Raw genomic sequence first — 16,617 nt, 5'->3', positions numbered from 1 at the left:
GAAATTAAAGGTGATATTAGACTCTGGAAGCCAACAGGTAGGAAACAGTAATAGAGTTTGACAGGTCAACATTTCCAGCATTCATTCACTTTGTTCAGCAGATTGATAAACTGCAGACCTTTTTATAGTTTTTTTTTAATTTGCATATCTTTTGCCTTTCTTTGCAGTGTCTTATTCGACACTCATCTCCCTGTCTGCCACCCATCTTCTGCCATTCCTCATCTTTACCTTCACTTCCTGCACTCTCATGTGGGTCTTTAGCTTGAGTGGATTGATGAGCCAGTTAAAAGAGCATGATAGTTGTTCTTTTCTTTTACTGAATGATAATGATCTCCCTCACCTGCACATCTGCTGCCATTTAATTACAACTCAGAGGAGGGTCTTTGGGAGCAAGAGCAGTATTTTTAGTGTGTTGAACATATACACATATACAACTAATGGGAAAAAAACATACAAAATACTCAATTAGAAACAAAACAGCACGTCAAGCAAAGTTTAAGAAGTTGGTTTGAAAGAATTGTTCAATGCATACTGTCTGGGTGTGCTACGACTGTATAAGAGGTACAAATTCATGTTTAAGAGAGAGACATGTTTTCACACTGCTGCAGACAACATTGGGCAGAATATGTGTTATTTGTCGATATCATGCATATCAAGGTATATTAAGCTCAAGACAGGGCTGTCCTAGAATGAGGAGCAGGCGGGTGCATGGGTCTGGGGACGCAAACTCAGAAGGAGGATAAGTGGAGAGGGAAAAGCAGGAGTGTGAAGCTGACGAGGTGGATGAATGATACAAGACAGGTATCACTATCACCAATGAATTAGTTTATTTTAGTTTTTGTCATGTAGGTTATTTAATGTTTGAACACCATATTCTAGCAATCTAAAAAAAGGATTTGAAGAAGCGGCACAACCCCTCTTCTAGACACACAAACGATTATATGACTTCCTATAAAAATGTATATGTAAACACATGCAAGCTTCGACTGCAACACACAAAATCTTCCTCCCTCAAAACACACATGCATTCTTGAAATCCATCCATCCTTTCCACACACACACACACAAAAACACAACACAACCATTAGTCGAAACGCACACATCACTTCTGTGGCACAACACATCAGGTGTGCTGCTCTTACACCACCAGCAGCCTCAGAAGGAGAATCTATATTCCCCCCTCTATCTTTTGTTCATTTGAGTAACTACGAGGAGCAGCAGCAGCAGCAGCTGCAGCTGCAGCCTCTCTCCCCGCTCGTGCTCAGCCAGGGGAAGGCAATAGGTTTAGCAGGCGAGGAGGCGAGGCAGATTTATGGCGCTGGAGGTGACCTCTGGGGCCGTAACACAGTGATGGGTGAGTGGCTCTCAACGGTAAGCTACTGGCACTTGACAAAGTGCCCGAAGCAGAATGAATTTACTTCTCTTTTCCTCAATCATCAAGCAGCCACTGCCCTGACCCCCATCCTGACTGCTATAACAAGATCTCCCATCTCACAAGGGCCTGAAAAATTTACTGTCACATCTACTTTTCAATGAGCTCAAGTGAGCACTTCTTTCACCTTCAGCGGAGCAGGTGCCTGTGTGGAGGAGGGCTAACCTGCCTGCCCCGGTGTATGTTTGTGTGTGTGTGTTTTATTAGTCTCGTGTGTGTGTAACAGAGGGAGAGCAAGAGAAAGAGAGAGAGAGAGGGGGACTGAATGCACATGAAGAAATGTGTGTAAAGGCTGTGCGCTGGTCTACCCACTTGCTCCCTCACTCACCCAAACTCACCCTGTCTCTCTCTCTCTCTCTCTCTCTCTCTCTCTCACACACTCAAACACACACACACTTCACAGGACATCACATTTACATTAATTGCCTGCAGACTTAACCGTAACTAATACTTGCCTAACCCATATTCTTATCTTAACCTACACTTAACCAAAACCTACCCAACTTTAAAAACATGTTGTCATCACCTTAAAATAAATATCATAAAACGAGACAAGTCCTCATAGGTCCCCACAACACACCTGGACCCCACTTAAAATAAATATACAAAATATACATTCACAGAAAAAAATTATGAAAACGTACAGCAGTGAAATCTTTTAAACACAAAGAAAAACAACTGTTGTATGTTTGTATGTAACAACATAAAGTAGAAGACTCCTGGTCTCTTACTCCTCTCATACTCTACCAGACACACACACACAAACACACACACACGCACACACACACACACACACAGAGAGAGAGAATGGAATACAAAGGGCACTGCTATATGGATGCCAGGAGACACCTCTGCCATTTATATCATATATAAATCTACCTTATCATATCTTACACGCACGCACACACAGATTATGCGAGTGTTTGCCAGTTTTCATCAGCTTCATGGTGTTAATGATCCTAATATTTTTTTTTATATGCAGCCAATAAATCTTGGTGCACACACATTGAAATTTCTTGCATGCTAGTTGTTGAAGTTAAATTATAGTGGATGTGACAGCGATGAAAGTAGAACAAACTTAATATGTACATTAGCATTTAATATATATTAGAGAGGGTATGATGAATAAATCCAGAAAATATGTTTTCAACAAGGACTTGCAGGAGATGCAAATGGATCAACAGAGAGAAGGGCGAACAGAAGAAAAGAGTTCAACTTATGAAAGCATAAAGATAAGACAGCAAGTATATTGAAGTATATTGAAAAAAACTAACAAAGTGGAACATTTTCAGGTTTAAAAACTAAAGGCTTTCAATAAATCAATCAATAATCAATAATCTCTAGTCTCTGTCGTGGCTGTAGAGTGATTAATGGCCTTTTAATGATCTCTTGCTGCCAGAGCAACCAACAACATGCAGAAAATGACTTTAGTTTAAATTATTCTGATTTGAATTAGTGGAGCTACTCAGAAAATGTATCTATCCTTCAGATATCTCCACATATCTGTAAAAAAAAGAATATTGTCTTCTATTGTCCCAACAAACAGACATGTTGATTTACTGACAACAGGATGAGAGAGGTTGTTGGTGGAGGTTCCACTTGTTTAAATGTTTACAGCATCAAACTGTCTATCGATACAACAGTTATACGGCAAAATCAATACATTGTACATTAGTGGAAACAAAGTTGGTTACGCCATCGTTTCATTTTGTCAACTCCCCTCTTTAAAATGTCACATCTAATTCAACCTCTTTTCTTTTATGAGCCGCTCTTTTGCCTGCCCTCACCCGCTGGGATAATGTTATCGTGATGAAACAATAAAAATCAATGATTAAGCAAGTGTAATTTTCCAGAGACGATGTATTAAAATTTATTGTCTCTCTCTGTTGAGCCATGACACGTGCCGGTTACAACTGAAAATAAAGAAGGGTTATTAGAAGCTATTCAATAAGCCACGGTAAAATTGATCAGGCTATAAAAGCTGCTATGCTGCGGCTACACATCCATACACAACTGCACGCTCGTTTTAAAATGTTTTACCAATACATTCTGCCAGATATTTATTTTCTCTCATCTTTACTTAGTTTTTTATCATTCGTGTTTATAACTTGAATCAATCAGAACACTTTATGACACTACATCAGCACTGTGAAAACACACATGCGATCTAAGAGGGCGTTCTGTGGAAGTTTTACACCAACACTTCAGGGTTAGTTAAAGTAGCTCTGGTGAGACTTAATCAGAAATTTCAATTAATGCCTGACCTACCTATCATTCTCTTCATGCTTGCAACAATTATTGAATAGAAAGGTTTTTTCCTCTCCACTGTCACCAAGTAAGTGCTGATTGTGCCAACTGTTGGGTTTCTCTTTTCAAAACTGTGAGGTCACAACCTTAGTGAATAAAGTGCCTTGAGATAATGAACGTTGTGATTTGGTGCTATACAAGTAAAATTGAATGGAAGAGAATTCGTAGATAATATGTTTTTTTAACTCTATAGCAGATAATAATCCTTTGGCCTCTAGTTGAAGGGTTGAAGCACTGAACGTCATTGGCAGGTACAATTGCAAATTGCAGAGGCCGCTGCAACAAAAAGTCAGTAAGAGCTAATTAAATATAAAACATATTTCAGATGTGTACCAGCCGACTACTGGTGACATGTACGTCCATTGCAGCTTAAACGTGTTATTTCAGAGTACGTTTAGTTAACTGATGGGATCCATCAGCCTCCAGTATGTTTAACTGAGCAAATAACCCTTGAATAAAAACATCTGATGGAAATACTGGTACCAATATCATGTATCATTTTCAAGTTTGGAGGGTGTTCTATTTGGATAAATTCATTATACTTTCTGTATAAAAAAATGACTTTGGTTTTCATTATAATTTCATGATGCAACTGAAACAAATCAAGAGACTAAACTCGATAAATAATTTTCATACAGTGTTATCTGATATTTACTTGAAAAATGAAATGTAGCTGTAGTGAAATAAAGTGTCCCTGCCAATCTAAAGGCTCTAGAAGTTTTACTGTAGTGATTTATTAATTTGATAGTCTTATTAAGTTTTGTATTATCTCCTATTTGTTTTCCTGTTGACTGTGATGTGCTTCCAGTCTCAGACCTGAAGCCAAAACACTGAAAGGTAGTAAAACACAAGTAAAATGTGTGACATAAACCCCTGGCTCTAGAATAAACTCCACTGCCATGTGTGTGTCTGTGAAAACATAGTTTGTGCTCTATTATACCAACTTACAACAATCATGTCTCAGGTAAAGGTTCATTTTTATAGAAACTAGTTTATGTGTAACAGTCTTCTAAACCACCAAAAACAAATGTAGGCTAACTGAGTTCCACTCCTCAGATCACTTAAAAAGAAAGAAAGCAAAATCTCCTACCAACTTCAATGAGTCCAGAAAACTCTCACAAAATGGGGGAAATACTACAGAAGATTTACTGTTTGATAAAGCATATGGACAGTACGCCACCTGGGCCTTTCTATTGCCACCTCAAGAGGGAAAAAAAGAAGAAAGACAATTCCAGTGGTGAAGAGCTGTGCTGTCGGCTGGATCAGTGGAAGTGGCTTGGCAAACAGCGTTTTTCTTTTAACTTTCAATTCTCCTAAGCATGCGTGCTTCACAGCCCCTAGGGCTATTGCCTTTCTCAATCTGTCCCTGGAGAGGCAGGAGTTATGGTCCCTGTCGATTGAGGAGAAAGGGATGTTATTCCCCTGTCACCCCCTGGTCGCGCCGCCATCCTCCCTGCCCTGATCTACAGCCTAACGCCCCCCACCACCACCCCTTCCGCCCTCCCTCTTCCCCACTTTGCTTTGTCGTAAGCTGCAGACTATGTCGTTGCCATGGGCTCTTGAGATGAGGACGAGGGAAAAATGCTCCGGGGGGGGAAGGGGTGGAGGTGCTGATATTGGTTTGGAGGAGATGTTAGCAGCTGCATGATGTTAGTGCTGGTGAATGTTTTAGTACGACATTAACACACTTGCAGAAAATTGTTGTTTGTGTATTTATTTACATTCATTGACTACTTACTTTTTTTTTTACTTCCACTGTGTATTTACTAAGATGGAATGATGGGTGATGGCACGGCCAAGGGAGCAGTACAATGAGACAGCGTGGCCCAGGGGAAGTGACCTGCCCCAGGGCACACGCAGGTCCTTGACTGACACCCTTGATAGGGGAGCAGTGGCGGGGTTAAACATGAGAGGCAGTTAGTTAACGGGAGTGTGTGATCAGAGGTGTGGTGATTGCTAACTCTGTGTCCCATGAGTCCCTGTCGGTTTGGTCTCGTTATGGGTGGCTGACTGCTAACACAACAGCTTCAACCCAATATTTTCAAATATCTCGTACAGAATTTTATCTGAACAAATTGGTTTAACCTTGTTTTGTTTTGACTGTGACAATGTGGTCTTTCATTTCACATTCAGAATGAGGACATTTATTTTTTGGGTTTGTTTTGTTTTTTTTACCTCATTTTAGCTTTTATGTCATGTATTCACTGCTGTCCGTCTGTTTGTTTGTCAGTTGGTTGGCTTTTTTGTTTGTTTTCTTTTTCAGAAGGATTAAGAAAAAACGTGGATGGGAGATAGGCTAAATGTTGGCCTCTCTGTTCACACCAAACTTTAATGGATTCTTCTCTGACAAATAGTAAATCCTTCCCCCAGTTCATGTCTGATAGTTTTTGTATAAGCCTGTTTACAAAGAAACTAACCAACCAACAAACGGACAGGGGTGAAAACACCTTGGTGGGGAAACAATCCTTCAAGAGACAAACATTTGGCATTATAACAAGTTTGCATGCATTTCGTGTATTTCTTAGAGCTATGAAATTACACAAACTGCAGGCATCCTTACACAACCAACACCACCAGTGAACACCAGTACAGACATCAGTACACCTGACACATCCTCCACAGAGAACTTCCAGTGCTCAACCCCATTTCCATACTGGTCAGGCTCTTTTAGGTTCTATTGCACCTTAGGCAAATCCTGAGTTTGTGAGGGTCTCTCTGGGTGAAGGAATAAATAAATAAGCAGATAAATAGATGAATAACCCAGAGGAATGAGAGCCCATGCGCCTTGGCCATCCATCATATATCCTATTACCACGCACTCAGCGGCACCTGCAGTATGTATAATGCAGTCAACCTCCGTAAGCAGATACAAATTCAACTCTTTTGCTCCTCAATTTGTTATATCTGACAACAACACTGCTTGTGCCGTGTTGTTTCTTTGAATTATGAATAGATTCCCCTTCACCAGACTTTCGCCGGTGCGTGATAGCGTAGTGCTGTTATGCAGAACAGCTGTGGAAAACAAATTTGAGAAGTGTGGTGCACTTCTTAGCGGCTGAGCGAATATGCATAAACAGCTGCGCTTAAAGTCACTTAAAAACAAGCAAATGGGCTCAATATTTCATCTTTGGATTTGTTTCCTCGGCTGTGATGAATATGAAATGCCAGAGTGTAGTACGAGTGCAGGAAAATACAGTTGTTTAAGTGTTTCAAATGATCTGAGAATGGTTTTGAGATTTTTCAAACAAAAGTGAGAAATGGTAGACGAGCGCTTAAACTGACAATTTAAAACTTAATTCCTGTCACCAGGTCTTTTTGATAATACAGTCATGAAACTTGGATTTCTAAATATTACAAATATCATTCACATACTATGTAAATAAAATGAATGGATGGAGAATATGTCTGTGAGTAAACTCAAATGAACAAAGCAGATCCAAGAGAGGGAGAGAGGGAGAGTTAGGGAGACCAGAGAGGATGAGGAATGTAAATACATGGCAAACCGATAACACATTTTGACCGCTGCCTGTTTGTTTGGGTATTTACACTGCGAGGCTACAATCAAGTCCTCAAAGCTTCAGCCCACATGACAAGAGCCCATTTCAGGGCCACACATCCTCTAAACAGCCAAACCAACAAGCCAAATCTCAGTCGACACACACACACAAACACACAAAACCCCAAAGTCATATCCACTTATTTGTCTATTACTTCAAAATACAAAAAAGGGAAGGATAAGATGAACTTTGAGGAAGTGATTTTTTTCGAGACTTGGCTGAACTTTCAAGCCCTGTTTGGTTCGAGCAGATGTAGAATTAGTACACATCACTTTGCATCAGTGAGACATTGAACACAGGCTGCTGCTCAGAGGCCAAATACCTCTCTGTCACAACAACACAGACACGCACACCTCGCCTCCAGTGTCTGCCGTGGTAATTGTCAATGTGATGTCAATTCCCACAGTAACGGTGTCTCATTGTTATTCTTCCAAAAGCATGCTTCATGTCTCCAAATGTCAGTGGCCTGCAACACCAGTCAAAACTAATAGAAAGTACATCACGTCTACACTATAAAAACTGTTACTCTGAACTTTAACTTCTGTTTTTAAATTGAGCAGTAAATTAGTTCACAATAGTTTTTGCAAGGTTCAAAATAGACCTTAGACCACACAGGCTATTTATCTATGTATCAATACATTGATAATTTGATTAGAAGAAACTGCATTGTAGAATACTGCTAAATACTTAGGAACTGAAACACTGCAGTTAAATGTTACACTATCACAACACAAGGACATCTGCCCTCTGAACTCACTGGGATAAACACACAAGTTCAGAGACAGATTCATGTATTAAACACTCTGGAAATTAAATTTCCATCTTTGAAATCGGAATGCATTTGTGCCACATTAACACATTTACCACATGCACATCTCAGTGAGAAAGAAAATTACAGAGAAAAGAAACAGAGCAAAAGGTCAAGCAGCAGTCACCAAACAGCTGCATGTTTTTTTTTTTTACTGAAATGTGCCAATTTTCAATTATCTGTGAATGATTTTTCCTCAGCCAGAGTTTAGTTTTCTCAAAAACCACTCATAGAGCATGGTCACACAGTTGTTGATGATGATATGGAGATATGAAACAACATATATCTTGGGATTTTAGAGAATTGAGCTACGAAAGATTTGTATTACCTTGCTGTTTAATAATCAAATGCATCATAAGCTCTCTAATTAATAACTAATGTTTATCCTTAAAACATGATCACTTTTATTGATATTTCAAGAAATTATTGAGTTAATTCATCAAAATACTGTGAAATAAGACTTTTTGCACTAGTGCAGCACCATATCCAATGCACATGTTCCAAAGTAGCTGACTTGCAATAAGAGAAACTGATCCAACAGCAAGTACCCAGATGAAATCGCTGCAAACATGCTGTCATTCCACAAGGGAATATTTCATTTTTTTAAATTTTCAGAGCAGGGGATCCTGTTGCATGTCAATGAACTGGGCTAAACATGCATGACAACTGATGGTGTGTGAATGGAGGAAGGTAAGAGGGAGTCAACCCCACGGTCAGAGAGAGACCTGTGTGTAATCTGCAGAAGATGCATGCAATAGACCGCCACACAACTTTATCTACAAGGCCCCTAATTGAGAGGGATGCTGGGGAACACATGTTGGGAAAAGAGGAAAAGAAAGGGGTGTCAGATGTCAGCAATGTGCAGGCATATGGTTCCTTCAAGTTTGGTTACATAAACTGAAAATGGCACCAGACATCAGGTTTCTCTACGATGAATTTGTGAGCATGGTACTGCAAACCATTGTACGCTTCTTTCATTATTACAAGATGATCACCGGTGATAATGATCAGGACAGACCAACAACTGAATCATCTAATGCTGCACCTATCAATACTTTAAAATCACACCACATTAAATCTTGACTTAACCCTCTGACAAGGACGGGTAATTCAATTATAATACAGTACATCAGACACTGAAAAAAATACTTGACAGAAAAGTTGATGGGAGAATTGGGTTGGTAGAGGATGACAACTTATACTCAGTGACTTATACTCTGCTGAGTACTACTTCAATGCATTAATGCACATTCTAACTTGGTTGTGAGTGGACAGTGAGCCCAGTACTATTGTTGTGTGGAAGTTGGTTTCCCCACTGATATGCATTTCCCCTTCCCTTAACCTGAACCCAGCCTTACCTAACCACAAAGAGGTTAAGGGGCAACAGAGAACACAATCGGGTAAAAACATCTTGACCACAAGGCAGAATTCAACACGCCATTGGACCAATCGGTCTCATTTCGGACAGTCTACCGGACATGTTGTACAAACACACTGTTCAGCACTGCATTGTTTATCTCCCATTACAAGCTCCCTCACAATGACGCATGCATGGCCCTTATACCTCATTCTCAACCACAAGTTTGTAAGTTGACACTTTGAACCCTTTACATTGGGTTAAAGAAACCCAAATAGCCTTGAACTCACAAAGAAGCATGTTGTACATATACACGTAAGCTAACTGTGGCCAACTGGCCAACCGGGCAACACTGTGGAAAAATCCAGAACATAGACCCCATTAAACTGCAGATTTATTGTTACTTTTCCTTTAAATAGAATTGACCAAAATGAAACCACAAAACCAATCATACCTTTGCACAATGTCTGTAAATGTTTATGTTGTTTCAGAAAGATTTTATGTCATAAAAACAAACCTGGAAATAGTTTAAAAGAGCAGCAAGGGAACGTAGTAGCTCGTTCTTTTCCAGCGGCAAATTACCTCATGAGTCAGAATGGTAATGTAACTTTTAACTCATGTCTCAAGTGACTTCGCCACCTACTGACAGAGCTATGACATTACGTGACGTGAAATGAGCAAGCAAGCCAATAAATCATGATGGATTACATGCTATGATGCTGTTTTGATTTTGCTCCCTGAGGTTAAAATCACATTTTTATCTATGTTGATCAAATACACAGCCTCTCGGGAATCTCACTGATGGAAATCCATTGTAGGAACAGAGAACTTTAATGGACACAAATGTGATACCAACTGAAGATGCAATGACCTTTTGAATTCAAAACATGAACCAAGAAAAACAAGATGCCTGCTTGGCCATCTTGCTCATTGGGAGGGAGGCTTTAACAAAGCTAGAAGATGATGTAAGGTAACATTTCAATTTCAATTCAAAACCCTACCACTCTTAACCCCCTGTTCCTTTATTACTCCTTTAATATAAACATGTCCTTCCTTTTGTGCTCACAGCTACAGTTTGTGCTTTACCTTGTATATATTCTTTTCAGTGTACCCTCAACATAACCCAATGTCTGCCTCGGACATTGTGAAACTCGAGTGCAGAAAGATGGAAAAGACTTAACGGTATCAAAAGCAAAACACCCCCCCCACTTCACACGCACCCTACCAAGAAGGCTCTGACCTTGTACATTCAAGATACCACTATTACTTAGGAGATGCTGTGGTTATTGTTAGGAAAAATGGGGCCCATCTGCTTGTTTGTTCCTTGTGATTTACAGCGAGAAGACGCTTTGTCCTGTATGTGGAGCATATAGTCCATATAGTCCCATGTTAAAACCTACATCTCCCAAAAAGCAAGATTCTGGCATGATTTGCATTTTGCTTTCTTACTGTTATTTTGAAAATGACAGAAATAGGAAAACATTTTAATGTACTGCAGGGTGTGGCTTGTTAAAGGTAACATGATTTTATGTTTTGGAGATAGCGTTTGAAGTTAAACATTGATTCAGTCAAACTGTCCACGTACCCTCCAAAGACACTGGTCAAACAAGCAAATAGATACTGATGTGAATGTATGAATAAAATGATTTACTTTCTATTAAATACAAAAATGTCAATACCTTTTTCTGAGCGTTCCACAATCCTTGTGAATTGCCTACACCTACATCTTTTGATTCATCCCTTTTACAGCATCACAGGTAAGTTTGAATCATGTTAGCACAGACTCTGGAATATAAACAAATATTCCCCTCTGATGTAGTATACGAGTATAAACTGGTGAGTAATATCTGTCATAGTTGCAGTCTATTGAGAGTACATGTTTGCCTGTGAGGGTCCCGGCAGCACGACGATGTACATACAGTAACATTAGGTTGTACTGTATGAGCACTCTGTTGCCAACCCCAGCCCCGGCACTCACTCACACGCAGCCGATCACATTTGCATGTTGTAGCATTGAGGCGGCAGCAGAATGGAGGGGCAGCAAATGGGCTGAATAATATGATCTCACAATCAATTATTTTGTAAATTGTGTTACATTGAAAACATTATTATCTCAGCCGTGTTTGATTTGTCAGGCTGTGATGGAGTCTCAGTCATGTAACGTTAGGTGGGGACCGCTTTAACTACTGCGTGCTGAGTGAATGGAAGAGACGATTATAGTGTCAGGGACCATGCAAATCACCTGCAAAGGAAACACTGTAAATCACAGTGTGAGATTGTGCAGAGGGACAAAACGCTGCGGTATTACACAGAGCACATGTACAATTCAAATGTGAACATCATAATTGTGCATGTCAGAAACCGTTGCTCACGTAGTATTTACATGACAATATGGTGCATTATTTAATAATAAATTATTCTATCAATCAATCAAATGAAGGTTTAACAACACAAATAAAGAAAACCAAAGTGTAAAAAGCCTTAAAAAAAAGCAGATTCACTCATTAGCTAAAATTTTTCCTTAAAACACTGGAGAAATATTAACAATCAGTTTAGGTTTTCCAATAAATGGAGGGTCATGACCTGCCCATACTTCAGATGTTTGTCAGCGTAATCTAAGCAGATATATTTTCCTTCTCTGCATATTCTCCCCTTCATCTTTCTTTTCTATGTTTTCATACATTTTGCACGTAAAAAAAACCCAAAAGGAAAAATAGAAATTCTCAAACGCTGTAAATGCTCCATCAGCTGGGGCGATACAATGATGATTGACACTAAGACTGGCTTTGAGTAACAGAATCAAACCAGGGACTGACCTCTCCCTCTCTTTCCCTTTCTCGAAACTGGTGTCTCCAATCTTTTTTCCACAACCAAATGACTCTTAACTCGGCTGAGTGCAGCAAGGGTTAGGCAGCTAGATTGAAGCCAGGGTGTCTGGTTAGTGTTAAAGTTTAACAGGAGATTTCAGATGTCTGATTTCACTCAACAGGCCAGCCACTACTCTCTGTTTCACAGTGACTCGCAGTAATGCATTGCAGATATGCCAGTGGGGCAAAGGTTGGGGGAGTATATGTATACATGTACATATTTGTGTACTAAAAATAAATCTCACAAAAAAAGTGTAATGCACCACGACTGACATCGCCACAAACTAACTACAGCCTCCTCAATAGCCATCAAGTTGAATTACACCTCTGTAAAAGACTTTTGACAAAAATCTAAAATAATGATATTATTATGATAATAATTTAATGAAAATACAGATTAATGCTGGTCTGTTCTATAAAACTGTGTTAGTTTTAGCGAGGTGTTCCAAATTAAGTGCAACTGATCACCCTGAGGAAAGTGTTTATGTATGGTGAGTGTTGTGGTGACACCCATATGCACTAACGCAAGCACAGTTAGCACACACGCACAACAACACACACAAAAGCCGTTGCTGCATTTGTGGTACGACACAGTACATTGAAAATTAAAATCCTTCACAGTGAAAACTACCACTTCTGACAGAATATTTGAAAAGCAAGGCTACAGATGCTGGCCTCTTTAAAAGGTACATTAAGAAAAAAAGGTACACAACCCACTAAATATTTCACTTATTCTTATATATTCAGATTTCATTTTTCATTTGACTATAAAAAATATCACACAATGGGTGGCCTTCTACGTTCTTTTTAAGTGACAGGGGATTGGTTGTGCTTTTTGAGAAGCAAGGCCACCAGAGAAATCAAATTAACGAGCAATCCTGTGACTTTCTATCATGTTCAAAGAAAGCCAGTTCAAATCCTCTGATCAACTATTTAAAACTTTGTGGAAAATAGTGTAATAGTGGTGGCTTCTTGTCCATCAATAGTTAAAACTCTCATTCACTTCTAAATGCGTATGCTAAATGTTTTGTGGTTCTGCATTTTTAACCCATTCCTTAACTAACCTGTGGTCCTCTCTTCATCCTTGCCTGGGTCTGGCATGTAGGTATTGGTGGTCTCCTCCTCCTGGCTTGGGGTCGTTCCAAGTGGGAAACTAACAGGACGAGAGCTGGTGACCGAGCTGGATGGTCGAGAACTGGCACAGTTCTAAAGGAAAAGAGGAGGCAGCTTTAACTTAAATCCCCATAGACACCATTCACAGAAATACACACATTCACATGTTTTCCTAGCTGTCTAACTTAAGAACAAAGATTTCGAGTTAATTCGTATATCCTGAGTTGTATGTCTGTCTGTTAGCAGAACTATGCAAAAAAACTACTGAACCAATTTATTGAAACTTGATGGAGCGGTGGGGTGTGGGCTATGTTGAAAATGTTTAGTTTTGGAGCAGATTTGATTAAGCAGGCGGATCCATGATTGTCACCAGTAAGAGGGATCAAAAGTAAGGCTTTTTAGATTTATAAATCTCATGCACTATGGAAGTCTAATAAATAGTTTTTTTCCCCACAATGCCATCACCGAACGCTGTTATCACGCACTAGTCTACCAGCCAGAACAAAACGGCAATCACAAAAAACTCTCAGACCCGGGGACGGGGCTCCAGAGCTTCTTGTATGACATTCTGTGAATAGCAAACAAGCCTGCCTGTCATTTAAGTTTCAGTCCAGTTTCAGTGGAAAGAACACACTCATAAACACAAATGAAGAGACAAATACATGCATTGCACACATTAGTCACTTTAACCAGGGCTGCCAGCAACAAAAATAAAATAGCACCTCATATAGTCTTTTATCAAAAAACCCAGCAATTTTTGTGGCACCAGTCCAAAAATAAACTTCCAAGTTTACACCTGTGAAAATCAAGTACCTGTTAAATTAATTTTTGTGAAGCCGGAACCAATTCTAACCAACTTCTTACTTCCTATATCTTGTCAAAACTTGAATGAAGATCAAAAAAACTAATCCACATCCAATTTATATCTATATTTCAGTGGTGTCAGGGGCATGGAGAATTGAGGGGGGGGGTTGTTTTTTATTTGGGTCTTGCATCTGACAGCTTTATTTCATAAAGCAATCTGGCTGTGTGTGTACAAGAGGGAGGTCAGGGTGGGTCAGGAGGCACTTGGTATCAAACAGACAAGCTACACTGGTCAAAGTGCTGTGTGTGTGTGTGTGTGAGTGAGTGTGCGTGTATAAAACCCACCCTCTGGGGATAAAAAAGCTGCGAGTGTGACCCACGCCCATGTAGAGGGCTACTACAAGGAGGAGGGCTAAAGAGGTCGACGCTAGTGTGGAATTAAAGAGGCGAGAGTGTGTGATTAGGTTTGGTGGAATTTATGAGAGGGGTCGTCTGGGTCAGAGGTGCATCATACCACTGTGTCAAGAGCAATATTCAGTTGAAGTGTTTCTACAATATTTAAATGATTTTCATCTCTTTGCTATGTACATGTTGAATAAAATCCCTTTAATCTGAGGGGATGTGCACTGTGTCAATGTTATAAAAGAGAAAACTGTTTTTGTAGTGTATGAGCCTTGTGTTTTACAAATCTACATCACACACTCATTTCAGATATGTTAGAATATATGTGTAAGGTCAAGTTTAGAGTGGCTTTGACATTATCAAGGCGTACAATTGGTTGCTTATGATGCTAGCATTGAAGTAATAAAAGAGAGAATGAAAGGTTCAAAAGTTCTTTTTAATTTAATTAACCACTCTAAATCCTTACATTGAAAGTGAAGGAAATTATCCACATGAGTTAACCTTCCAATTGTTGCAAATAATACAACATATAAACCCCTCTATCTCTGACAAGTGCCATTTGTCTTCAAATGACCCCATATGCAGTAACACCACCAAAGCCTCTTTATCCCTTGCCTAGCGAGGCACAATACCCAATCCTATGTTTTACAACAAGGGGATATATAGGGCCATGTGCGGTCATCTAGAGCCAAATGTCTCCTATCTAGCCAAAGGACAGGTAGATACAGTATTTCAAGCAGGATTTATGGCACAAAATAGCATTAGCTAAAAACCGTCAGGCGACAGTGATGGCAAAAAAAACGCATTCTGGTAGCGGAACCCGGCAAGATTGGAAAATTGCCACCACGAGTCGGGATAGGAAGCAGTAAAAATGACGGTAAATGTGGGGGCCTCACTGATAACATGAGCAGCCAATATATCAGGCCGCACCTGGTGGCAAGGGACCCCCGGGGCCCCCCTCCACCCACCCAACACCCAGACACAAACAGGCAGACAGACACGCATGCACACATTAATCACTCAGACTTTAATTTATCTATTTATTTATCTCTTCCCATCCTTTCAGTGTCCATCTCTGAGGTGGGGGGGGTCACAAGAAAACAGATGTATTCTGATATTTTCAGAAATCAATCTGCCATCAAGAACGTTTCATTCTTCAAAGACCTAAAGTGCATGAGGATGAGAAATATTGGGGGGGCACATATAAGAGGGTTATGGTGCAGTGGCCATAAAGTCTGGTACAACAACCTGGAAAGAGGAGTGGAGTTAATGTGACCACTGATAAAGGACAAGATGCATTGTGTGTGGGGGCTTGTGTGTGTGATACGGCTGGGGCAAAGGAGTGTGGAATAATGAGTATGGGTGTTTTTCAAGGTGCCAGAGCCTATAATTGACTGTATGTGTATGTTATGCACCTGTCTGTGAGTACTACAAACTATTAACTACTTTTAAAGTGCGGTGCATAGGATCATATGATTTTCCTAAATATGTACGTACACGTACACACACACACACACGTACACGCACACGCACACACACACACACACACACACACACACACACACACACACACACACACACGCGTCCTACAATTTCAGCCAAACAGCAGCGTCCAACAAGGCATAAATACTGGCCTGACACTTTAATGTCAGGGGACGGCTTGTCCTGGATTAGAAACTTGTAACCCACCGTGGAGCTTGACATTGCTGGGATGAAGGTGCTGCAATGTGCAGAGCAAGGGTGTGGGGGGGGGGCTATTATGAAAGGTCTACGTTTGATGTATAAGGGCATCTAACATAGACTGTCGACTCCTGAGAGGCTAGCAGATGTACAGAGCTGCTGTGTGGCCAGCTTTCATTGGCATTGCTGGAGTTGGGATTTTTTTTTTCCATGAGAAGCAGCAGCTGTAAGGAAAATTGAGTCTGTTGCACCAATGTGTTGCACACTCACACACGCACACACAAACACAA

The 16,617-nt window shown here is 40.1% G+C and overlaps 1 protein-coding gene across 2 annotated transcripts in view; it reads right to left on the bottom strand.

Moving 5' to 3' along the window:
- LOC109636553 (adhesion G protein-coupled receptor D2) overlaps nt 1–16,617 on the bottom strand; it is an 81,854-nt gene that overhangs the window by 22,482 nt on the left and 42,755 nt on the right. For both annotated transcript variants that reach the window (XM_069521867.1, XM_069521866.1), the window contains exon 22: nt 13,393–13,534. In XM_069521867.1, the coding sequence (XP_069377968.1) occupies nt 13,393–13,534 (142 nt within the window). The remainder of the gene's footprint in view (nt 1–13,392; nt 13,535–16,617) is intronic.

The sequence above is a fragment of the Paralichthys olivaceus genome, chromosome 3 (genome assembly GCF_024713975.1).
Source record: "Paralichthys olivaceus isolate ysfri-2021 chromosome 3, ASM2471397v2, whole genome shotgun sequence".
In the NCBI taxonomy this organism is placed as follows: Eukaryota; Metazoa; Chordata; class Actinopteri; order Pleuronectiformes; family Paralichthyidae; genus Paralichthys; species Paralichthys olivaceus.
The sequence above is the reverse complement of the archived record's forward strand: the minus strand, read 5'-3'. Positions and strand labels throughout refer to the sequence as shown.